Below are 26380 nucleotides of genomic sequence, written 5' to 3' on the forward strand. Positions count from 1 at the left end.
GGAAAAAAAAAAAAAAAAGAAAACTATGCATGCACAATGGTAGTCTCCAAGTTATTTACCACTCCAGAATGAAAAATGAGCCAGCCATTGTAATGCCCTTTAATAAAAGAACTGAAAAATAAAAATCAGTAGCTCAAAACCCAGACACAATTAAACAGCAACACAAAAAAATATCACAAGGAAAAGGATGAAACAAATTAGAAGCTATAAATTATACTGAGTTGCTGTTTCCGCATCTCAAATACAACACATACTTCAGAAACCATACAGATACAATCAAGAAAACTATTGGGAAAAGTATAATCCCAAGTCCAAAGAGTATTCATTTTGAGAAAGTATTGGGATAAAAAACTTAAAGGAATACTTATCAATATAGTTATATTCCCAAAACATTGTAAAGCTTTGTCAAACCAATACATCTGATCCTCTGCCATACATGTTATTTCTCAGCATTCACCACTACTCATCTTAGAATCAAAAAGTCATTTAGGTTGGACAAGACCTCTAAGATCATTGAACCCAACCCTTAACCCAGCACCACCAACCCCACCACTAAACCATATCCCTCCATGACACATCTACACATTTTTTAAATACCTCCTGTGATGATGACTCCACCACTTACCTGGACAGCCTCTTCCAAAGCCTGACTATGCTTTTAGAGAAGAAATTTTTCCTAATAGAGAACATAAACCTTTCCTGGTGCAACTCCAGGCTGCTATCATGAGTGTAATACTGTGTTACATGGACCTTGACCTTGGGAAACTCTTCTTTCCCCCTTTTTAGTTATGCTACACAAAAATATTTAATAGTTTCATCCAACTTACAAATACAGAAGAATAGCATCAAGTCTATGAGGCACTGCAGAAAGTCAGCTCCTTAGCTACAGCACAGCAACCCAAGCTGGGGTTCTTGCTCTGGAGATTGCACTTTGTTTAGAAGTGTTACAGTTAAAAAAATTATTTGTGGCTTAATGGAAGACCAACACATAAACAATATTTGAAGCAATTATCTCCTGAAGTGCCTAACACAATTGTAAAATATAATTAATGCAAACCAGCCCAAAAGAGCAGAACACTCTTAGAAGATCTGTTGTACAGAGATGCTAGCAAGCTCAGGAGCAGCAATCTAGAATTCAATGAACCACATGAAAGGAAATGGGAATGTATTTTCAATTAAACTCTCCAAGCTGATTCTTGTATTGGGTGTTTCATCACCATAACGCAGATAACACTGGAACTGCTGATGACAGGCGCAGCACTGATGCAAGCTTCCTAAGAACAGATGTGACATGCACACAATCCTCAGACTACCCAACATACTAGTAACTAATTTCAAACACTTGAAATTTAGCCCAAAGTTCTCTCTATTAATCCAGTCTGATTTTGATTCTACGGTACAAGGGTTAAAGATGCCCTGGAAAGAAGGAGAAACCTGGCTGATCTGTAAACAAATCTCTCAGCTTACATGAGATGTCCTTCTGAATACTATTTCACTTCAAGAAAGCATGGGTGGGGAGCACACACAGAAAAATGTCCAAATGCTAACCATGAAAAGAGAGAGGTCTCCATAAACTAGGAAGTCTGAGGGGTCAACCTAACTTCAATAAAGTGGGGCAAAATGAAGGCAAGTTAGAAGAAAGAGTCAGGCCTCTCTATGGAGCTGCTGTTGATGTTTCTCTAAGTCTTATAGCCCACCTATACCTCTGGGATATCAATCTTCTGGCATTCCCAAAATTCTACCTCTGTTATTCCCAGTTCCTGAGAGACTTTCACAGTAAGTTCAGCTTCCTCGACTCTTCATCATCATCACCCTTCCGTCCCTTATAAGAGGTTAAAGTCCATTTGAATCCCTAGCAACCAGTCAACCCCTTTCTAAACGAAGTCCCAAAGACATATAGCAGTGTGCTAGTGATGACTCGGGATTCTCAAAGCAGGGCTGAGAGAAGCAGTACCACAGGAGAAAAGAGCAACTAATGCTCAGTAACAAACAAATGCTTAGAAACATTCATAACATCTTTGCTGGCTTTATTGTTGTACTTCAGATTCAAGTCCCAAGTCACCAATAGATTTATAAACATAAGAGCATATTCTCATGAAACCCATGGGACTTCTTACATACCAGTAACTGGGCACTTAAACAATGGCCTGGAAATGGCAATTCGCAATATGAAGTGATAGAAAACAAGTGGTGCTAAGTCAGCTTTGTGACATTTGAAATTTAAAAAAAAAGGAATAGTTGTACTGTATGGGTATCCTTACTTGGTTTTATAGACAGTACAACTTTCCCATTTTAGACTAGTAAAAACACGATTTATCATTAAGATTTTTCAGTATGAGTGTATCCTTTCAGCTTCACAATGGTGAAATTATCTGAAATGTACCTTAAGTTCTTCTTAAAAAAAAAATAAATTCAAAATCTACTGACTGTTCTGTCACAAAGCACATTCCTGATAATACACTAACAACTTATTCTTCAAGTGTTTGAACTATGTTCGTAATGAGGTTCAGTCACATGTTATTCACAGTATTCACACCCACTTGCATTCCCCTGTAACTTGGCCCCACCAGGCAACGTGAGGTGTGCTGCAGCAGGGCAGAGGGACATTTCAGAGCTTTATTTCAGAACCAAAAGCCTGTGCAAAGGGCATTACAGCATCCCAGCAGATACAATAAAAAATTATCCCCTTGCAAAACTCAGACAAAACCTCTGAGGGCCAACTATTAAACCAGGACACGGAAAAACTTCAGTTAAGCAAGAGCAGAAATATCAAACACCAGACTTCATACACTATGAAAGAGATCTGATTCAGCCGTCCCATCAGCAACAACTGCTACACCTTTTAAATAAACAACCCACAGGTTTGTCAGACACCAAGGATTTCCCCTGCTGCATACAAGGGAAGCTACAAAAGGAGAGAGCAGCCTGAAAGCCGCCAAGAAGTGGCAGTAAATAGCTCAGGTAGACCTGATTCATGGCAACCTCGGACAATGGATAAGCAGCTACCTCATACCAAGAACTTCAGCTCTCCTTACTAAGTATAACTAGAAATTAAAACACTAATAGAAAACTACTTAAAACTATTTCAATTGACAGGACATAGCAAACGTGACTCAGTAAGGAGACCGAAACCCTTGATTTCAAAAATGTCTTAAATGTCTTTCCTATGTCATCACCTCTAGGTAAAAAAAAAACAAAAAACAACATTAAGGGAATATGTCATACCATTAATGAAATCTATTCTATTAATTCTATTAATCATTCTAATAATGAAATCTTTCCTTACCAATGCAGAGAATAAATATCAGTGTCATAAAAACAGCAACAGAAAGGAAATCAGATAGCAAAATAAGGCTACTTTTGGGTTTTTTGTGCTGCTTTTTTTGTAATTAAATAATAAAAAGAAACAACAAAAAAAAAATCCCCACCACCTGGTAAAAACAGCACTATCAGAAGTTAGAAAAAACAGGTAAGTAGCTCAATGGAAAATCCAGAATCCACCATGAAAGACAATGATTAAAACACACTCGTACTCTTTGACAATCTTCACTGTCTTTCCATCATTTTCCTTTAGTACAGATTACTGTATTAGTGGTATCCTAGCTTAAGCACTAAAAAGGGAGCAGTCATAAAACTGAAGGGGAAACAGGAACAGCTTTGGGATTTAGGATACACTAGATTTGGCATGATAAATTTCACTTTGTGGTAGAACCTTCGCATTCTTCATTTCTGAGCTTTAGCTCAATAAGATCACCAATAGTTCATTTAGCAATCCTAGTGGTGCAGAGTGTATCAGCCTTCAAGTGCCATTACTGGGCCTCAGAAATACCAGAGCAGGATGCATTTCTTTTGGCTCCAAAACTGGGACTGCCACATACTATGGAAAATTTCACCTGTTTTTACTGAAGCTTGAATCTGATTAGTTTTATTTTATAAAAGGGTGCAACATATGACATGCTTAAACATAAAAGCAAATGTTTCATAGACTCTTAGGATTTCACCAGATACTAAAAGTTTATCCCATTCTTCTTAGAAAACCACACTTTAATTATTTTAGCTTGGTTCTTATTTCAAACAAAAATTACCTCAATTGTTTCTGTGGGCCTTGTTAGCCTTTCCATTAAAGAAATGAGAGTCAGCCAAATAATGACAACTATTCTTACATTCTTTCCCCTGACTATTTTAACAAATATGCAAACTCCACTAAACCCTCAACCTGTTTATTTTTCTTTATTTGTTTAATGAGAAAGGTCTTCCTCCAGCTGTTTTTCACTGTCTGTTGAGGATGTTTGTGAGGCATTGTCAGACTCCAGTATGGTTTTCTTACAGAAGATGTTTTTCTAGTATCATAGTTTGAAATTTTTTTTTGCCAGTCAAAGGCAGATGAGAAGGTTCTAAATTCTTATATGCAGACACCTTAAATGTATTGCAAAGGGCCAGTTGTACATAACCAACAAACCAAATTCCACGAAACAAACATTGTGTAAGAACACTATAGTTTCTTAATCATGAGTTTACCTTCCTCTTATCTGTTCTCTAGATGACTACTTATTCCCTTGGAATGCATTCCCGTAGCTATTGTAACACACAGTAAGTTTCACAGTTTTATTTCCACTGACAATGCAAACCTGACTTTTTTGTCAGCAGTCAGAAGCACACATAAATAGCAAAATTATTCTTGTATCAACTGTTTTTTTGACAGGCATGAAAAGTATTCTTTTTATATTTAGACTGTCTCTGGAGGCCGCCTTAATAACCTGTACCTGCATACTGAATACTCGGCACAGAGAGATAAGAAATCTCTCCTGACTTTTCAGTGCCAAACAGCCAAGAAAATAGTTGGTCAAATAAATTTATTAACAAAATAATGGTTGTTTAATACTCACATTGTACTGCATATGATGCCAGGACAACAGCAGAATTAATGGGGCATGACAACCTGGAAAAGAGGGGAAATAATTTTATTTAAACATAGGCTGTATGCATGTCTTCTTGAAACTGTCTCACAATTAGTTCGATATGTGAAGACTAATTTATCTTCAAAGAATATCTGATTTTTTTCTCACTAAGTTTGATTGTTAAAGCACATTACAACTGGATATTAAACAGCTCGTTAAGTGAATGGAAGTAACTAATCAGAAAAGGACATACTCAGATTTTTACTGGATGTTTATTCAGGAAAGAAAAAGATATTTTTATGGGGCTCTGGATATTACTTTAATAGTTTAATTCTGGTGTAGTTAAATCTAGACACAAACACTGAAATTACTCAAATGCCAAGCACAAACACAGCTCTGATCTTATGGCCAAAACTGACTCTATAATAGAAAAAAGCCAACACCTTTAGGCAACTGACATTTGGCAGAAAATACTTGGACAATGCTTTCCTTTTTATTTTTATTTTTTTTTTTTATGTACAAACACACAGAAATCACAGCCAAATAAACCACTGGGTATATGCCCACCATACAGGTAATATAACCCTGAAATAAGGAGAAATGATAACATGAACTGCCCCTTGCTACTCCTGATTACTGCACTAGGTAGTGAGTGCCCAGATTTGGAATTCCATGCCTGGCACACCAAGCCTTGCATAAATATCCCTTTGGCTGATGTCGTGCCTGTTGATACATGCATCACCTACAGCTTATTCACAACAGACCTCTAAACTGTTCTTAATAAGTGAGCTATGAGAAAATTTGTAACATTGCCTGGCAATGTGATTTTCCTTTAAAACAATGTTTCACAAGGCATATTTATAGGATAATTGGGATAATTTTACAGCAACAATACCCTCAGGCAAAAGGATTTTTAAATTTATTTTTAAAAGAATTACAGAGAAATTGAAGATTCTTCTTATTACCTTCCTTCTGCAATATCAGTCTTCAACTGCAGAAAGAATAAATGCCTAAAAAAGATTTTTTTGGAAAAGAAACAAATGTGCATTTATTTTTAAATGGTATGATTTAAATATCTACATATATTCATATTATTTCATTAGATTTCCCAGCAAAGTATACAAACAGATGAACAAATATTAGTGGCATTTACAAATATGCAATCATATATAACCCCTTACTCTCACAACATTTTTAAGGATCTTTGACAGTCTCTACTGCAACTCCAGGGCCACAGTATTAATGTTGCAATTAACACTACAAAAACCAAAACACTGCTACTGAACTGGGCTCTTTTTCTCCCTGGAATACTCATTTTGAATGCAACTTGAAAAAGAAATTTTTCTAAAATAAGGCAAAACACCTCAAATCTCAATCACGGTTGACTGTGAGATCCTGTCTAGGAGGTAGACTCAATGGAGGTTGAGACATTTCTCTAGTAGCATATGCTGACAAAAAAGCTCTTAAACAATTCTCTAAGAGTATTATTAGCGTTTTTGACAATGTTAGTTTATAGTGATACTGAAGAGTGAGCACGTGAAGAACCTTAAAGAGCAGATCTTTGAATAATTTCAGTTTTAAACTGCAGAACAGCTTCAAACTAAATGATTAACAAATACCAAAACAGGTCAAAAGCTAAATTTTCTACAAGAAATATAATTTCACATGTTGTACTGTTTATATTCCCAAGTCACTAAAATTAACAAACAATGAAAGCGCTACAGAAATGTCAGGTTAACAGCCAGATTAATGTGTGCCTTCAAATTCTAAATTCCAAATTACAGGCACTGAACAAAACAAGTATTCAATTAAAATTTTGTGACAAATTAATTGAAAATTGCTTGTACTACATGCATCCCACCACCCCAAAAACTCAGGTTAAAAACCAAAACTTTAGAAGTCTACAGTAAACTGAAGCATTATACATCTTTGCATGTTACAAGTAAAAGGCAAACTAGAGAACAAGAACTGTTATCTGTCCTTCCCCCCAAAAAATAAACCCCACCCTTCCACACCCTCAGCATGAAATCTACTACACATGTTCAAAACTGACTCAGTGTTTATACAAAACGTCTAAGATAGACAGACCCAGGGCATGTAGACTCCAAAAAACATTCAAGACGGAAATAAACATACTTTTAACACCTACTGTCTATGTACTAACTTATACTCCAGCTGTATCCTGTAAGCTGAACTACTCAGAAACTCCTCATGATGAGCATGGCATCAAGCCCTCCATTCCAAATGTATTCAATACCAAATTATACAAAGTTATCTATGTAATAAAGCATAATTTGCCAAGCTGTAGTCATGGGCAAGACCCATTCTTAGTTCATAGAAGCAAACAGAAGTTACCTGGTTTGTTCTTGCTGAAGTGTGTTAGGATCAGGTAGAAAAAACCTTACACGAAAATGAAGCGTGCAGGGAAAACCTCCTGCAATATTTTAGAAGAGCAAATCAATCTTTACTTTAAAACAGAAAGAGCCTAATATTTTCATTTCTATTTTTACAGAAAAATTACATGAACAACCACTTAGAAATCTCATGTATGTTTTTCATGAAACTAAAAGAAGCTATGAGAAGTCCCTCCTGATGCCCCAACACCAACTTTGAAAAGAAAATACTGTCAACTATAGAAATGCTTTCATTTAAAGTACTTTGCATATGCTACTGTGCATAAAGGCATTAATGAGCTTCCTTTGCCTGCTAAGTATTAGAAGGGAGAAAAGCACTAAATATATTTAAGGTGTCTCAGCTGGGATAATGCTCAGTTCTATCTTACATATAAGTACATTAAATTACAAAAGTCCAACATGCTACTTTTGTGTATGAATTGAAACAAAAACGCATGATCTGTAGCACAAGGTAGAAACGAGAGTGCTGAAAAACACAGCTCAAGTGTTACACAGCACAAACTGGGACAGTGCCACTCCGGCCTCCTAAGCTGCGCTCCAGCCAGGGTTATGCCAGCTTGCCTGTCCTTCTTGGTAAGCAGTCTGTGTTACCCAAAGCTGTACAAAACAAGACATACTAGAACAACAAATGCACCTGGAACTGTGTGGCATTGTTTTTCTGGTTCGTTGTTTTTTAATAAAAATGCATAAATTTGGGGTTTCTTATTGTACGTGTGGCAAGAAATTGCCAGAATCTATACACAAAACTGGCTATGCCTCCCTCAATCAAAACCCCTTTTCCTTTGCTTCCCTCTCAGGAGGAATTCACTGGCACCACAATATGACTATTGCTTTCATGGCCATCTAAGCATGTCTAATACTGCTCAGAAACCAGGTTTATCTGCTATTATAGCATCAAAGATAACGATCTTAGACCCTACTTGGGTCTTATTTCCACCCAAGTAGGAGTAAGGAGAAGTAGAATTCTGCTGAAATGACTTGCAGACACAAGACTTGATCTTGAAGAAAAATCTACCATCTGGACAATATGCATTTATTCTAGTCATAACATAGAAAAACAGAACCACAAAGTTACAATCAAGATAGTAAAAACAAATCTTACCTTTTAACTGTTTCCTAATAGGTTTGCTTGGTTCAAGCCATCGCTGTGAAATGAAAAACTATTAGATGGATTAAAAATATTTGCAAATATAAATATTGTTTATTCATATGCATGTGTGTGCATGAATATGTGTGTATACATGCATGTGTACATATTTATACACACATATACATGCACACACTTTTTTTATTTACTATACTTACAGGTGAATCTACTGAATTCTCATTTTGCTGTAAACCAAAATATTCCTTCTCTGTCACACCCAGCTGATTATAGGTCATATCCAACAAAATTTGTCCAGTGTCTTGTTTCTGAAAACAAGAAAAGTTTAGAAGTGAAACTCTGCAACACTTATACATTTTAAGAACCAATTAATTGAAATTAATTTGATTTGGGTTTTTTCCCTAATGTAATTCATGAATGAAAATAGCTGCTGATTCATCAGTTTGAAGTTTTTCAGCAATAAGAACTTTATTCTGATAAAGGTTTGGGTTTCTTCCCAAAATACTTTAGGCATATGAAATTTCCTAATATGAACAGACATATATTCCAGTTCCTGATGTGGGTGCAGCAAATTAATTTTAAGCAGGTCACCCCTCCCTTACCCACTGTGGGAGCAATGACCTTCTGTGGAGTGGCAGCCTGCAGGGATGGCTTGCAGACATGTGGGGCTGCTCTGGCCCCTGCTGTCACCACAAAGCAGCACAATGTGCTTCCACATCAGCTAATAAAAGACAAAGTATACACTAGGATGGGGAAAAAATAGAGAGGGATCCTGTGATCCAGCCATAAGATCCCATACTTCAGCCTGCACTCTCACCTCCCCCTCAGTGTCCTCATGCTTCCATCCAGCCATCCCATTTTCTGCCTAGATGTCCCCCTTGACAGGAATCACAGAACTGGTGCAACACGGTACCAAGCAGGCAGCAGAGATCAGAAGTCTAAGGCTGGTATAATTTCCTCCAAACCAAAAAAGAATCTCCATGGCATGGCGTTCTTGACAACAGATTAACCAACTTCTGTCAATGGACACTGTGAACTGATTCTATAAAAAAACCCACCGAACACGGAAAGAAAATAAACAAACCCCCCAAAAGATTGCAATCTTAAATATGCTAATAAGTAGTAGAAAGCTTGCTGTATGGGGTTTGTGTGGCTAGATTTTGGTACCAGGGAGGCACCAGTGCAGAGATTCCCCTGCATGGTGAAGCAGCTCTGTCCCTGCAGCCCATAGAGTCCCACAAGACAGCCAGAGATCCACCTGCAGCCTGTGGAGGATCCCATGCCAGAGCAGGTGGATGCTTGAAAGGAAGCTGTGAATCAAAGAGAAGCCAGTGGTGGAACAGGCTCCTGGCAGGGACCTGCAGACCCATGAAGAGATAAACCCACACTGGAGCAGGTTTGCTGGTAGAACCTGTGACCCTGAAGGATTGCACCTCAGGGAAAAGTGATCCATATTGCAGCAATTTGTGAACTGTGGCCTATAGGAAGCCCATTGAAGAAATCTGTGGAGAACTGTCTCCAGTGGGAAGGACCTCATGGTGGAGCAGGGGAAGGACTCTTCTTCCTGAGCAGCAGAAGAAACCAGCTGTGGCAAACTGACCAAAATCCCCATTCCTTGCCTCCCTGTGCCACTGCAGGGGAGTAGGCAGAGCCTAAGAAGGAGGAATGAGTGGTGGAAACATGTTTTTAAGACTTATTTTACTTCTCATCCTGCTCTGATTTTCTTTGTAGTAAACTCAGTGATTATCTCCAAGCTCAGTCTGTTTTGCCTGCAATGGTATTTGGTGAGTGCAGAGCGGTATGGCATCTTAGCTCTAGATTTTTATACACAGAATTGCTGGACAGAGAAAAAAAATCATGCCAGTTTGCTTTTTTTATTGAAAAAAATGAAAAATCAAAGAAAACAAAGTTTCCTAATTAGTTTAAGATTTTTCCAAATGTCTCTTAAAAGCAGAAATATCTGCACACATAAAAAACCCAACCCAAAAAACCCCAAACCAAACAAACAAAAAACTCAGAGGAAAATTATTTGATCTGCAAAAGAAAAGCACTTTATCTTTCAACAAACTTCTTTAAAATTCTTCTCTGGTTTTATTATTGTCTGATTTCTTAAGAAAATTTCTTGATTTTTTGAAAATAATCTCTTGAAGCAAAGGACTTAATGAACAAGCCACTTGCTCAGTATGTAAGAGTGTTCACTTAAAAGCCAATTCAATTATTTGCTTAAACTTTTTTTATAATAGAACAGCCCAGTAAGTCCTTTCAGAAGACTTCAGATTTTTATTATTTTCTAATAGAGTACAACACTGTTGTGACTGAGTGCTTTAAACAGCAACATATTCTATAGACTTCCCTTATCTCATAGGAGCATTCTTCCTATTTAAAAAGATGGGAGAAGAAAAACAAAATTTCAAGCAAAGGGCACCCACTTGGCTTATCTTATTTTGGAGGACGGAATATGAGCCAGCATTTTCAAAACTCCTAGCCAGGTCATCTCTGACTTGAATGCTCAGTGTTACCACATCAGGCTGTTAGCCTCCTGTGAAAAGCTGTGCTCATTTTTCTGAAGTTAAGTCACATGTGGAGAAAACAATGTAGGCAACTCTACTATTGAGACTACCTTTTCCTCTGCAGCAGTCTCCCATCTTATTTAACTTCCAGAGAAAACAGCTGAGATTTCACAATAAATGTGTGTCCACACAGGCTGTGTGGCCATGAAGAGCAGCACTTTTGTGTTCTCCTTCTACCCCAGCTGCACATTCCCACCCCACACTTTTCAAACAGGCTGCTGGCACAGCCAAACCACAGCATTGATCAAATCCCACTTTTTCTGAAATAGCATAGGCTTAAAATCCAGCTTAGAAACTCAACTGTCAGTGACAAGTAAGGGCCATACAACCATGCATTCCTTGTCACACAAAGCCACAGCACCATGTGCCTGCCAGGTAGCTCTGCCCAGCACCATCAGTGGCATTGCCTCCACCATGAAGACTGAGATTCATCCATCAGAAATTATCCATATGTGTACACAAGAGCACATGCCACCCTCTGAAATAATACACATCTCCTGACATGAGTCAACTCATCAGCACTGACCATACTCATTTCCCTAGGGCTGGGTTTTTATAATCAGAAAGTTTTAACACTTCCAAGTGTCATTATGACACCTGCACAATGCAGAAGCCTAATTGTGCACCTATGGTGTGCACTTTTGGCAGCACCTATATGAGTTCCTAAAGTTTTATTATGATCAAAAGCAGTAATTACAGGGGATGGGATAGATACTTTGATGAAAGAAGGTGTTCAGGAATATCAGGTTCAATTAGAAATGGGGCAAGACAAGACCATAGAGGACAGATTCTTCTGCTAATTTTTAGTTTGAATTTCAACATTTCTTTCTTATTCCTTTTAGTTTTCTTTCTTCACAACAGCTCCTAGTTACTTTATCTCGATTATCTCCTAATTCCTTTCTCAATTTCCATGCTTCCAGTCTTTAATCCCAATTCAGATGCCTTCATCTTCTGTCTCCTTGTCCCCACACAATCCCATTCCTGCCTCTCCCACAGCATATATGAATTGCTAAACCATCTCATTCTTTCCCTGTCCCCTTGCTTCCAAGCTCCCCACTATGATATTCTTGCTCAGCAGTCACAGTTCTCTCTTTGCAATGTTCCCATGGGTCTCCTAAACCCAAACCCAGCTGTTCAGCCAGCAGTAGTCTCATCCACCTACACACCTATTTACTTTTCTTCTGCCTCTCCATATTTCCCAGAAAAAAGTAATTTGCAGCATTACTTTTATGTGGTTCCAGTTCTTGCCCTCTAAAAGCAACGTTTTTTCCCAGTACTTAGATCAAGCACCCAGTCAAAAAATCTAAGCTAAGTAAAAAATGTTATTTTAAATTGTTCAAGTCTCGTAAAAATTCCCAATTATAAGGGGGCTAGTTTAGTTAGATTAGTTTTTCAAGGAAATGTTTATTTCCTTAACTTTGGCATTGCTTTAAGAAACATTTGAATAATTTTTCAGCCTATTTACCTAAAAACGACCACATAGCTCATGCTGCACAATCTTCAATTTACTTAGTAAATTAATAGTTTTGAGACCAAGGTGTAAAGTAAGACAGGCTAAGCATGTCACATCACCACTTCTGAATTTTGATATCCATTCCAATACAATTCAAATATTACAATGTGTCAAGTGCTTTACAACACATCCTATTTTCACATCCCTGTGTCATAGGAGGGCAAAAACAACCTGAACACTGCTCAGCAATTCTGGGCATTAGAATCAAGTTCTCCTCAACCCTATCAACAATTAGGTCAAATATTTAAGGCACTGCTAATTAAGCTCCTGTTTTTCTACAGTGAAATTTAAAAAATAATGTATTTTCCTCACTAGCCTGCACTGCTGTAAGGACACAAGTTCTTAAGATAACCTTAAGAATTTTGAAGTTTTTACTGAAAAGAAACATTTTCAAGAAGTTTGCATATTTCCACCTGAAAAGAACTTTCCATTTAATTCACCTTCATGACATCTACCAACCCCTATTCTGAAATGTTAGAATAAAGGCTTTGCATCAACCACCTCATAATCACACACTATTCACCTCCATTTAAATCTGTCTTCAAATCAATTACACCTTATGTTGGACAGGGCAAAAATTAATACTTAAAGCAGTCATAATTAACACCCATTACATTATAGCCATGCCACAACAAGTTCGTACAACGTTTAGGGAATTTAAATTAGTCAAATTCAATTTCTAGTAAGTTAAACAACTGTGAAGAGAAAAAAGCCCTTCTTTATTTCTTAATGTCAAATACTGCCTAGAACCTGGGGTGATCAAGACTCACTGCCCTAAGAGCTGCATAAAATTAAGGTAAAATTGTTAGTTCCTTGGACTAAAGAGGTAAATATGCACGGAACATTCTGTATTTTGTTAACTTCTACAAGGAAGTGGTACAAAGTGACAATTTAAGAGGAGAGTGCAATGTAAAGCATATCTCCCTGTCCTCTGCAGAAGCTTTGCCCCCACTTCCTGGTAATGATAGCCTCCCAGTTAAGCACCACCGAAGCTTTTGCAAATTCAGTCTCACTTCAGACACAATACCCACTGCCCGTCATGTGCTGCTTGAGGTCATCCTTTTCTAATTTAGCCTGTAACACTCATTCACAACCAGACAGCCTGTGTCCTTTGGTCCTAAAAGATGCATGAGCCTGAACACAGTGCTACCACTTTCTTTTAATTTCCACAGTAATTTTATACACAGTTAATTTGCTCTTCTGCTATCTCTGTCGTTTTCTCTTCCTGGAATTTATTTACCCACCTGATTCTCTTATTCAAGTGTGGAAGATTTTGTTAATCTAGAATAAACAGAGCAGGTTCTTTCCTAAGGTCCAGTCTTCTGCAGAGCATCCTAGTTTTACCTTCTATGCCTGCCTGTGGAACTTCCCTCTTTTGTCTCCAAGTGGCCAGGATCCACATGTGACATTCCCTGGAGGACTGCCTCAATGCCAAGACTAACACTGTTAATACTTCCTTGACACTGGCTGAAGATTCTTGCCTGATGCATGAAAGCACTCACCCTTTTCAGAACAGTCAGACATGAGCAGCTCAGTCTGCAAACTGCCACCGTTCTCTATTGTTTGCAACTGAAAACTGAGCTAAAAAAAACATTACCTCATCTCATAAAAGCTATTAGTTTACACTACTGATTTCCCTCACTGCAATTGCTCCTTGTTCAAGATAACCTGCTAACTTCTATTCCTGTATCTTTTTGTTGTTAACAAGGCCTCAAACTTAATATTTTTGATTTTTTTAAAAAGTTTCAAGAGCAACATATTAATGAAATCTGACAGTCAAGAACTCGCTTTAATGTCCTTGCACTATTTAATATCTAATATCAGCCACCTCCTCAGCCAACTCGTGACCCATCCCCTAACTTTTCTAGATGCCATACACTTTAGCACAGTATTTTCCTGTATAAAGGTCATACATAATATTTATCCAAGGACAGAGTTTTAACCCACTGCATTTCCTCTGCCTCACAAAATGATTTAAAACAAACATATATATGAGGTTAGTCATTTCACTTCTAACTTTGGAAAAAATCTTCCCTCCACTAATTCTTTCCTTCAGCATTTATTATGAAGTCATGCCCCACAAAGGGCTAAGACTAACAAGCCTGCAATAGGACAGATCACTTACTCACTGTCCTCAAAGGCATCATCAAATTTCATACTGTCTTACTGCTTTCCAGTTGAGTACACTGACCTGTCTCAACATAAAATTAAATATTTGTTGCCAGCCTGAAACTTCATACAGCAGTTCTTTCAACATGCAGGGACACAAAGTAGCATTAAACCATCTTGTATTATTGAACAATACTAAACAATACTGAGTAAGAAAACTTGGTGACAGACATACAAAAATTCTGCATCACTGCATTTTTCTATGAGTGTTTTAAAATTATAAAACTCACACTCACAATCAAAAAGAACCTCTAAGACTTGTATCTCTGTCCATTATTTAAAATATACCGATTGTAACTGTAGGTGTTCATTTTAACAATCATATTCCTTCTCAAATACTGGAAGAAGAAACTTAACTGAGGTGGAAGGAAAGGAAAAACATTCCTTACAATTTGAGCTTTAATTCATACAACTTCTTGAATTATTACAGCCTCATTCTTTTATTTCTAGAAGAAAAAAACTATTACCAATAGCCAACTAGTTTAAAATCAAAAATCACAGTAATAAGACAAAAGCATTAACTCAGACAATGAAATTCAGTAATTATCTGACACTCTCAGTTTTATCCCTTCTCAAAAGTCAGTTTACTGGAGAGACATGCTTCCCAAGTGGTCATTCCTGGTAAATGGGTCAAAGTAGAGCAAAACCAGAAAATTCTTATGTTTAAGTCAAAAGTTACAGACAAATTTGCACTACTACACAATGTAATATATATAATAAATACCTATTAAATATACTCAAACATGGTATATGAGAAAATTCTGTATATATGAGAATGACAGCTAATATTTTCTCCAGGTGAAAAGCCTATGCATTATAGTCTTAAAACATGACAGAAGTGACATTAGGGACCGAGGTGAGTTAACCTTACCATAAAACTGAAACACTCAAAATTTACTGTGAGGCTTCAAGAAAGCCTGGATATAATTAAAGTCAGGCGCAACATTCAGCCCTAAATGCAGTCAAGTCTTTGTCTCAATAACATTTCCACCTCTCAGCTTCCATGAACCTTCTATTCTTTGCCTGGATTTTGGACATGTTCCATCAAAGTACTGAAACACATAACAGTGAAACAAGAAAGGCGATTTCAGCCTCGCATAGTTAACATACTCTTTGGACTGTAAGCAATGTAGCGGAATGTGTCTGTCTGTACTCCCATGTGAACTTTCTTGATAATAATGACCTAAAACCAGCACATACCACAGCTTATGCTGATGAACTCCCTGTGATACCATGAATCCAAATTTCATATTCACCGAAACTGTAGTATAACACTTTTAAATAAAAACATTGAACAAAATATCCAATCACTTTGCTACTCTGCCAAAGCAACAAGTCCAGGAAAAAAACAGCACTGCTCTCTTGCAAATAAGTCTTTATTTACAGCTGATCAGGATACCAATATTCTTTGGGGCAAGTGATTAATAAGAACAACTTTTCAGAGAGGAAATTATGCAGCTATCTTCACGTTTCTCAACAGAGAGAAAGTTTTTCTGGTTATATCCATATGCAAAATCTACCTTCCTTTTTCCTTTGTCCAGTTTTACAATACTTAGTTTTTATTCACCCTCCTACAGACAGAACCACTGCGAAAACAAATATCTGAAGTATCATATGATAACGAAGAAAGAAACCTATAGGTATAACTACAAAAGTGCCATGCCATTTGGTAAAAAAATATTGATGAAAATCAGTGCTGTGGGCTCTCTAAAGATCTTGTTCCCAGAGACCAAAAAGAGTTTTATCTCTAGTCTCCCTGCTCTCTGAAAGATTCAGTATTTTGAGATACCATAAATGTACTACCACCATTTTAAAGATGTTAGTACTAGCTCAAAATTCCAAAATATGTAAGTTCTTCTCAGTGTTTTAAGTTTGGACTATTCAATCAATTATTTCTATTGAATTTAAACCCACCTGACATCTTGTAGTCTTGAGCATATGCATATTGTCAACAAGATAACAGAAATAGAAACATAGGAATATCCATTTGTTTAAATTTATAGTTTAAATTTATCTTGAGTTTCTTACCCATGACATTTCTTTTCTTTAATGTTATTTTACTATATAATCTCCTTATGACTTTGAAAGAAAGAAATCCTTTTGCAGCAAGAATTCTGTGCTCAGAGAGCAGCTATATTATAAAGCAATGCTCAGTTGTTTCCATTCCACTGTCATTAGATTGGGAGAACTCTCCAATTCCACTTATGCTATTAAATGGACAAAGGCCAAGCTTCAAGTATTCTGCTTTTCCATTTTTACTTTCTACTATTTGTTGATGAAAAATATGTTAATGAACATAAAGCATACTTATGTATATGTGAATATTAGCCTAATGTTAGTTCAAAGTGTAACATCCATCAAACTTTGAGTCTTCACAGATCAGAACCAGGTATAACTAGACCACAAACAACCCTTAAGAATTCCCATTCTTAATTTTCTACTGGTAATACTGAAGTTCTTTTAAAGAGAAAACACTGAACTCTATGCTTCAGAAGAGGTGATCCTGCTCAGGTCCAATTCTCCAAACTCTAACAGAGGAGAAAAGTTCAACATATTTCACCAATAATTGTAAAAACAGAGAAAGCAAAAAACCTAGAAAACTTATTTACAATATCCACAAGACATAGTAGGTATTTTTATCCATGTGTCTTGTATCTATGTCTAGTTACTTCAGAAAGCACCTTCATTTTAATAATGTACTAGTACATCATTTAATACATTCCTGCTAATTTGTCTTCTGGGAAATTATGCCATGTGATTCTTTAAAATATGGAACTGTTAATTAACATGTCATCCAGAAATGAATTAAATGTGGAGAAAAACATCTTGATATGAGAAACAGTTTCTCTAAAGCAACAAATAAAGACTTCACAAGCAGGGAAAATCTGTTCAGAGCAACTTATTGTCCTTCAGTACATGCCCAGCCGATTTCCAGAATGACCACAGACCCAAATTATTCTTGATCACAGACATAAAACTGAATTATGTCGGCAATTAAAATAACACACAAACACAGAGTCAGGCAAAAACTTCACAAAGCTAAATTTTTCTGCTAATGTAAGCAGAACTTGGATACAAATTTTCTGCAGCTGGCTTCAAACCCTTTCGAAAAATGGCCCTTATGACACTACCAGAGTGCAGCAAAGCCTATTCTTAGGCCGATATCAAGGTTAGATACCCAAGGAAGGGCCATCCTCTAAGAAAAGTGCTGCCTCCCTCATTACCAGCATGACAGCTCAGTACACAAAGACCATAAATCTTCCGTGAAAACTCTTCCTTTTCTTAGTCCATAACACAGTGGGAAAGCCACATTCCCTTCTCCTCTTAAGCAGAACAATAATGAGTTCTACATCACCCCTATGCGGTTCAGCATCACAGCTGCAGTAAAGGAGGCCCTTACAAATCCTGGATGAAGGAAGTAACTAGCAGTGGTACCCTAGGGATATGCTGAAGGTAGGGAGAGATATCAGTTGGGCTCAGAATTTTGAATAATCGTAGATTGGTTTTGGTTGGAAGGAACCTTAAAGATCATCTGGTTCCAACTCCCCTACCATGGCCAGAGACACCTTCCACTACTCCAAGTTCCTCAAAGCCCCATCCTGCCTGGCCTTGAACACTTTCAAGGACGGGATGGCTGTTACTTCTCTGGGTAACCCACTGCTTGACCACTGTCACAGCAAAGATTTTCTTGGGAAAATACAACTTTAGTGTGCAGTTTTAAATATCCTATTAGAAAGTACCACGTAATCTAAGATATCTAAACAATACAGCTTCCTCAGCAAAATGCTTCTTCTCAAACAAGGTAAATTGGATAAAACAAGTATCATATAAAGAAATACACACAAATCTTACACCAAATTTACTTAAATTTATTCACAGTTTTTCTTCATGGTCAGATAATTCTATTGAAAGTTGATTGAGAAACGAAGTTGTTTCCCTTGTTTTCATTTAAAAATGAACAGATATTTCAAATCAGTACTAAAGGCTATAAACCGTGCAGAATAAAATGCACTAAAAATACAGAGTATAAACCTCCATTAATCCGGTTTCCTTCCCCACACTCAAATAAAGAGACTGTACTGAAGTACAAAAGACTGAACAGAACAGTCCTACTGAGCCACAGTGTCTTCACTGTTTACATCATCTTTGCATTTCTGTAAATATGTATTGACATCACCACAGGAATTTATAAGGCCTCCTTCTTTCAGGAGGAACCCTTTTTACCAGTCCTTTGAAGGAGGAACACATCCCAGTTCGGGAGTTCCCTTTAAATATGAATTACTTATTCATAGTTGATAATAATCATCAGATTTGTTTCTTTGTGGTTACTATATCATATAGAAGACCTTTTTCCAGATACAATCTGCATGCCACAATTTTATGACCCTGAAGTCCATTGGCTTGAAAGTAAATTAAAACAGCACTTTTAAAACCCACTTCATAAGCAGTAATTCTGCAATTTGTTACAGCAAAGCTACATCTTCAACATCTTCTGGAGATACAATGCCTCAGGGTCCCATATTTCATCTGCAGCTTTCAAACAAATTTCTATGTATTTAAAAAGAAAGTAGTTTTCCAAACTTACGTTGACTTTGAAGCTTTGTACTGAGCCATCCAAAAAGTGGACGTTACAGGTTATTTCTGATCGGGTTTTCTCTTTTGGTAGCTCTGATGCTCGTATGTTATTTATCCTCCCACCTAAGGCTCGTAAACGGGAGTTCATAACTATTGCTGAATAACCTATAAAACAAAAATTATGTTTAATTACAGTTTTTATAATTCTCTATGTTTGTTTTTCAGAGTAACTCACAACATCAACAAGATCGCATTATACCCCAAGTTAACAAATGCTTCTTATAGGAAAAGAATAAGGTGTAAAATTAGCCTGTTGTAAACCAGAACGTAAATGCATAAATATAGAGGGGCTCTCATGTTGTAAACGTGAACATTATCAAGAGAATCACAGGTAATCCCTCTAATAAATACATATTATGCATTGCAATGGTAAATGCCATGCAAGGTTAGGCATGAGCCACTGCCTTAGTTTAAGTCAGTAAAAAACCCCAAACACCTACTATAAAGTAGGAAAACAATGTCAAGACAAGTTTTTATCATCTGAAACTAGGAAACCCCTTACCCCCTTTCACATTTCCTACATATTTCTGCATTTACAATACAAATTTCACTACAATAATTCAGTTTACTCTCAAATGACAAAACAGTCTTGAGTTAATGGAAATCAGGTTTTATCAAGTAACACAAATTCAGGAATATATACGCAAACACCATATGTAAGGCAAGCAGAACTAACCTTAAAACATGTCAATATTTTACAGTCTATCATACATAAATTCATGAAGCCAGAAATTCATATCAAAGAAGAACATGCCACAAGATAAAAGTTATTTTGTTGCTTAGGCTTTTTTCTTTTTTTAAAAAACTCCTTCCTCAAAACCAAAACTCTGAAAACCAGTATTTACAAATTAAATCAAAAGAACATCCCATGAAACAGAAAAAGGCATTCATTGAAATAAGAGGTGAATTAAATTCAGACAAGCCTGTAAACATTTCAAGGCTCTCTTCACTGTATCAGTTTACCAATTAACATCACAGCATTTAAAGCCAGTTGGCAAGCAAAGCAGAGGATAGTTTTCCAGGTTAATTACCATACCAATTACCAAACCATACCTCACTTATAAGGGAACAGCTACAAAGGGACTTGCATAATATGAGTGTTGCATAGACTGCTGGCCAAGCTAGATGGCAACTATATGAGTACTATTTTGCCATCTCCCCTTTTTTGCGTATCTGCCTTAAAACACAGGCTGGCTTTTCTTTTACACAGCTACAGAAATGGAACAATTTAGGGAAAAAAAAAAAATCACAATACCAAAGCATTGCATCTACTACACATCTCTTTGAAAGGGATACATGAAAAGCACAAAGAGCCATGAGATGTAAAATTGTATAAAGTGGGCTTTTTGGGGCTGCAAAGCAGCCAGTGGTCCGTCTTCATTCAACTACGTGTAAACTATAGCTAAAACAATTATAGCATTAAACAATTCAACTACGTGTAAACTATAGCTAAAACAATTGCATTCTCACAGACAGCTCAGAAGTCAGACACACATTAGCATTCAACACTTCCAACAATACTCTCACGGGGTGTTTGTCAGCCAATTGATAGTTCACCATTGTATATTCTCTAAAATCAAAACTGTAAGCTATCACGACTAATTTTTTAGCCAGAATGCTTTTTTTTTTTTTCCTCAGAAAAGGTGTGATTTGGAGGCTTTAGCTGTTGGTTTTCTCTGGCTCTTTTCTTTTGTTTTGTTTTTAAAGGAGAAGACAAAAAGGAAGAGGTAATCTTTAGGAGAATTATAAACAATATTTCCATAAAAAACACCAAACACTCCCTACTGTTCTGCAATTTTTCTTGATATACAGTCTGCAGTTAATTATAGTATTTTTATTTTTTTTTTAATATCCAGAAAATGGGCTAATTCAGGAATGGTTACTGTTAAATAAAACATACAGTTATCTAATTATCAAGAGTATACAAAAAGTTGACAGCAAGCTATGATTGTAGAGGAAGCCTTCAATCTTCAATTTTCTAGCAGCTTAGTTTTAAACTATTTATTCAGCACTGTGTTCATCTTTCACCAAAAAGTCAAGTGACTACATGAATTATACTACAAAGTCTTTTCTACACTCTCCACCTCAGCTCAGGCAAAAAAATCCGTTCTCATTTGCAGAAATATCTCTCTACCCTCTAGTCCACTGATGGGTAAGTGGAAGGTTATCCTCCACTGTGGGCCAGCCACTAGATGAGAGAGAATGTTTTGGTAGCCAGATTCAAAGCTTCAAGGCTCAGTTTGCATTGCAATGCCTAACAGTCTCAGCGCACAGATTTCTGCATTCCTGGGAAACAAGGCTATTTGACCCTTTTACTTCTAAGTCCCAACCTATCTTACACTTCTACCATTCTCTTTCTCTATGCCTTAATTGTATTCAAACTTTGTCAGGCTTCAGCAGAGAGCAACAATCACAGGGGTCTCCAGAACTCTGCTCTTGATCTACCCAGAGAAAAGGAACAAACAGTGCTCAGCCCCTGAAGCCCTAGCGCAGAACATGCTGCAGGTTGAGCTACACCTGGAAACCCTTCAGACATTTTGATACCTAACCCTAATTGCTCTCTAGCAGAACATTATTTTTTCAAGTGTTACAATATAGCCAGATCTTGCTACTCACTTGTTTGAACCTCAAATGCAGAAGCCTATAAAATAGCATCAATAACATTTATATACATATGTGCCTGCTATCCAGAAAAAACAAGAAAAAAATACCAGCAAAACAAGAAAACTCTTATACCTGAAAAAAATTTACCTGAATAAACCAAATTGATTACTTTTATTTTAGTGACTGTGCATAGCAGCACAAGTAATTACAGGTCTATTTCATATCATGGTCCCTCTGTAGGAAGCCCAGCGCCTGTCTCCTGGATAACCTAAGCTATCCAAGAACCAACAGTAACACATATTTACATACTGTAGTTCACTATCAAATGAGAGGTGCTTAGTTTGAAATTTATAGTCTTGTGCTAGTTTTTCAGTTACCTTTGGTTTAACACTTTCAGGTGATCTGCTGGATGCTGGGTTATATGCCCAGTAAGTTGGAAATTCATCATGAGAAATTCAAACCTGCTAGTGTTTGACCAGTTTGCATTGGGTTCACAATTGAAAATTTCTTTATTTTTACCATATTATGTAAAATCACACCAGGAACACAGAGTTCATAGTTTGTGTTTACGGCATCCAAAGAGCCCCAGCTGAGGCTGTCCTTGACACAGCCAGCTGACCACAGGAACTGTGCCAAGACAGGGACAAATGGCTGAGTGTTTGGACACCACAGCCATCAGTCAATGGGAGCTCAGAGGGGACTAATCAAGCCCTAGGAAATTGCCTCCAGCTGGAGTCCCCAGCAGAGAAAGCCACGCCTTCTATTTCCCACGTTCATGGCCTTGAGCACCACTGTGCAAAGTGAGCTCCTCAGGGAGCTCTGTTACAGGTGTCACACCGCAGGAACCTGCCCGCACCACTTTGCATGTCCCACCTCAGCGTGCCACATGCTCAGCAAGTGCGCAAGGGAAAAAATCAGTGAATCCCTAGCCTAAAGGGCAAGAGAAGGAGAACAGGAGACAGGTGAGCAGCTGAGTTGTTGGCATCTGCTCCATGACTTTTCATCCATAAGCGAGCTGTGTTTAAACCTGCATTTTAAATAGGGCCAGGTTATTGGAATGGCTTATGGACCCCAGTGCAACATGTAGAAGCACATGAAGGAACCTGCAGTGGCAACTGCTTTTGGGGAAAGCAGAGGTGCCACTGAGATCCCCAGCACAACCAGAAGCCTTACACTTCTAAGACTAGGGCTCTTAAGCCCTAGCAATCACCCTCCAGCCCTCAGCAACCAGAACCAGCCATTACATGCAAATGTCAGTTCCTGTTTGTAGCCTCAGGAAGGAGGCTGATTCAGAAATTAAAGTGAATTTTAAAAAACCTGTAAGAAAATTTACCATTATCAACAAGTAAATACTTTAATATTTTTTTCCCTTTTCCCTAAAATAAGCTTGTTGCCTAAAAAAAATCCAGGAAGTTTGGAGGTATATTTTAATTAAACAAACAAAACCACCCCAAAACACAGTTATTTTCACAGTTATAAAGTATAAAACAAACATGTGGAATTCTATCCCACAATGAAATCATGCAGTAGGCTTACAGGGGAAACAATACAAGTACAGCCATGAAAAGAAGTTAATGTTTTCCAAGTACATTAAACACTTTTATGGACAAATTTGGTTATGCATGCCTTCTCCTACAGTAACACTGCAGTCAAGCAGAACAAAAATAACATGTTTTCCTCATCTTTTGTATTGAAGACTGACTTTTAAAAATACTTTTTTTTCCCATGCCAGCATTTGATTTCTTTCCAGCTGCTTGGAAATAGTTGTTAAAAAAACTTAAGACTCCATTATCAGTATAACTACCATTAACTTCTTTTTTACCAGGTAACTAAATCAAGGGCAGATTTGCTGAGTATACACTCGAGGACCTTCCAAATATAATCACACTGTGTATAACTGTTAATGTGATTGTTTGAGGGTTGGTTTTTTTTGTTGTTTGTTTTTGGTTTTTTTTTTTTTAATAAATCATTTATTTGATACCCATTTCTTTGGGCAAATAGGGATAATTTACTCCTGTAAATGGGTGCACTCATGTCTTTTCTAGGAGAAGGCCATGGTGATAAGTCTTCTCAGTCTTGACTGAAAATGTTTGCCTCTCAAAAATCACATATATTACAGAATCTGTGGGAATGTCATTTACAAAAAAATAGTACTTCCAACCCACTCATATGGTCTGAGTGACCACCTTGACGAGGAAGGGGAAAACAGTCATAATAAAGACATGGCGTAGTCTTGTGTATCCTTTCAATAACAGTTACATTTTATGTTTATCTGTTCCTTTACTTAAAAGATACAAGATAAATTACATGGGAAAGGAAAGAGCTATAAGAAAGTTAAGGAGTGTTTGTAACAATGTATATCCCTAAGACAACTGATACAAATGCTCTTCTGCATGCATCAACCCATGTAGTTAAGAATTATTTACACACCTCAAAGCCGTATCTATCACCAGCGCATCTTAGTGACGACTAAATTATTCAGGCAGATTTTCCAAATAGAAGAATTAGGCGTAACTCACTACGTATGAAAAATAGGTTCTGCTTTCACCTTCTGCAGATTAAATGCTTCCTCTTTTCTACATTCCCTATGAGAAACTAGATACCTCCCTATTAATAAGAAATTCAACTCTTCTATTTCGCTGGAAAATCCCAAGAGGTATTGACCACAATGTAAATTACCAGGCATTACTAAAGCAACAACCAAAGACAATCTTCATTTTGAGCAGTAAGTGCCAGTCACCATTTTCTCCTTATTTTTAGTTATTTCCTCACAAAATTTTCCTGATGTGTTCATCTAAGTTATATAGAAAGTAAGTGTGGAAGCCAGAAGCAACCTGATGAAACTTCACATCACTTGGAAAAAAATTTAAAAAAAAAAATTAAAAAAAAAAAAAATCAAAAAAAAAAAAAAATCCAAAGCCATTAAACCATAAATAAAGAACAAGCATGAAAGCCTTAAATGATTAAGCCTTACAGCTTATACTATAAAAATACCTCCAAACTGAGATACAAAGAAAAGACTTGTTGCAGCATAGCTTTCCTTACAACAGGAATAAAGGTTAATATCATGTTGAAAGTCGGTGCATGTGTGTAGATACACCCACAACTTCCAAAGCAGTAGCTGCAAGTTTTCAAACCACTGCTCTTTAAGAAAGGCAGCAATATCATTATAATAGAGACTCTTCATACCAAGGTTTAAATCAACATTAATAAAACTAAAGATTTGGCTTTCTTAGATTTGTTTCCAGTGGCTGACACCTGATATTTTCAAGCACAGCAAAATTATTTTTCTGCAGTATAAGTAACCAATCGGTCTAGCAAAGCATTCTAAGAATGTCATCAAAAATAGCACTAATAAGGCTTAAATCATTCTAGTTATCATCTTATGTTTTCAAGAAAAAAAACAAAAAACCTATAGGCAGATTCTTCACAGAAAATTAGTCCATATAAGCAAAAAACAAGCATTTTGAAGTTAAACCTCAAACAGGCATAACGCATATTGCCATATGCCAGCCCACAATTTACCAGACCCAGAACAGAACAGAGCAAAGAGAAAACATCCTTCCACAGTAAAATATAATGATACGTCTTCTTCATTTAATAGCCCTTAATGCTGGAGTTCACCCACAAATAAGCCTTCAGGGTAGACCACATACAGTGCAACACCTCTATTTGTTTATTTAGAATGTACTTCAAAGCATTTTAGTTTCAATGAAGGTAGGTACAAGGAAGAAAAACATTCTAAAATATTCTAAAAACAAAAACCAGACCACAAGTAACTGTGAATACTCCTTCCTCTTCTAACCAGCACAGAATTGGAATCCAGCTTTTTATTTCACTTTCAAAAGCCAGTAAGTAAATAAACTGGATTCGTTCCTATGTCTAGAAATCAGGTACCTACCTATCTACAGCAGTCACTGCCTCTTAGAAGAGAATCTAACATATGCAGGTGAATAAATAACTATAAGATGCTAGATGCTTAATTAGTGCATAAAATTGAGTAATTAAGTGATTTGCAAGCCTTCCCTGCAATTCCTTTAGCTTTTAACACAGCCCTGGTAAATCCATATTGCAGTGTTTTCATGGGAAATCCAGCTACTTAAAACTCTAGATCCAGCAAGACCACACATGAAAGTCAAAAACAGAACCTAAGAGATGGATGGGAGAGGAAATATGCCTTTTAGTTCTAGCATTTTACTGTGCCCTGACTGACACGTCGCTGAGATCCCGCTAAACCAGTATCATACTGAAGGTAATGCAAGCAGTGTGAGCAGCTGCAGTATCCGGTGCAGAAAAGCCACGCACCACAGTAAGTCACCCATCCTTATTTCAGTTCTGCTGCCTGGCACCTACACAACACTCATGCAGCTGCACAGGGGACAGCATTTCTGTTGGGGATCATCTTACAGTGGCAGAGTAAAAACACTAAGTGACCAAATTATCCTTAAAAAGAGGAAATATTCAAATCAAAC

At 37.0% G+C, this 26380-nt stretch overlaps 1 protein-coding gene across 5 annotated transcripts in view; it reads right to left on the reverse strand.

Moving 5' to 3' along the window:
- PTPN3 (protein tyrosine phosphatase non-receptor type 3) overlaps nucleotides 1-26380 on the reverse strand; it is a 167334-nt gene that overhangs the window by 78209 nt on the left and 62745 nt on the right. For 4 of the 5 annotated variants that reach the window (XM_058832834.1, XM_058832832.1, XM_058832836.1 and 1 more), the window contains exons 2-7: nucleotides 19255-19409; nucleotides 8618-8725; nucleotides 8415-8472; nucleotides 7254-7332; nucleotides 5864-5908; nucleotides 4887-4939 (exon numbers count right to left, since the gene is read on the reverse strand). In XM_058832834.1, the coding sequence (XP_058688817.1) occupies nucleotides 4887-4939; nucleotides 5864-5908; nucleotides 7254-7332; nucleotides 8415-8472; nucleotides 8618-8725; nucleotides 19255-19409 (498 nt within the window). The remainder of the gene's footprint in view (nucleotides 1-4886; nucleotides 4940-5863; nucleotides 5909-7253; nucleotides 7333-8414; nucleotides 8473-8617; nucleotides 8726-19254; nucleotides 19410-26380) is intronic. The other variant, XM_058832835.1, reaches the window with a different exon arrangement.

Source organism: Poecile atricapillus, chromosome 2 (genome assembly GCF_030490865.1).
Source record: "Poecile atricapillus isolate bPoeAtr1 chromosome 2, bPoeAtr1.hap1, whole genome shotgun sequence".
NCBI lineage: Eukaryota > Metazoa > Chordata > Aves > Passeriformes > Paridae > Poecile > Poecile atricapillus.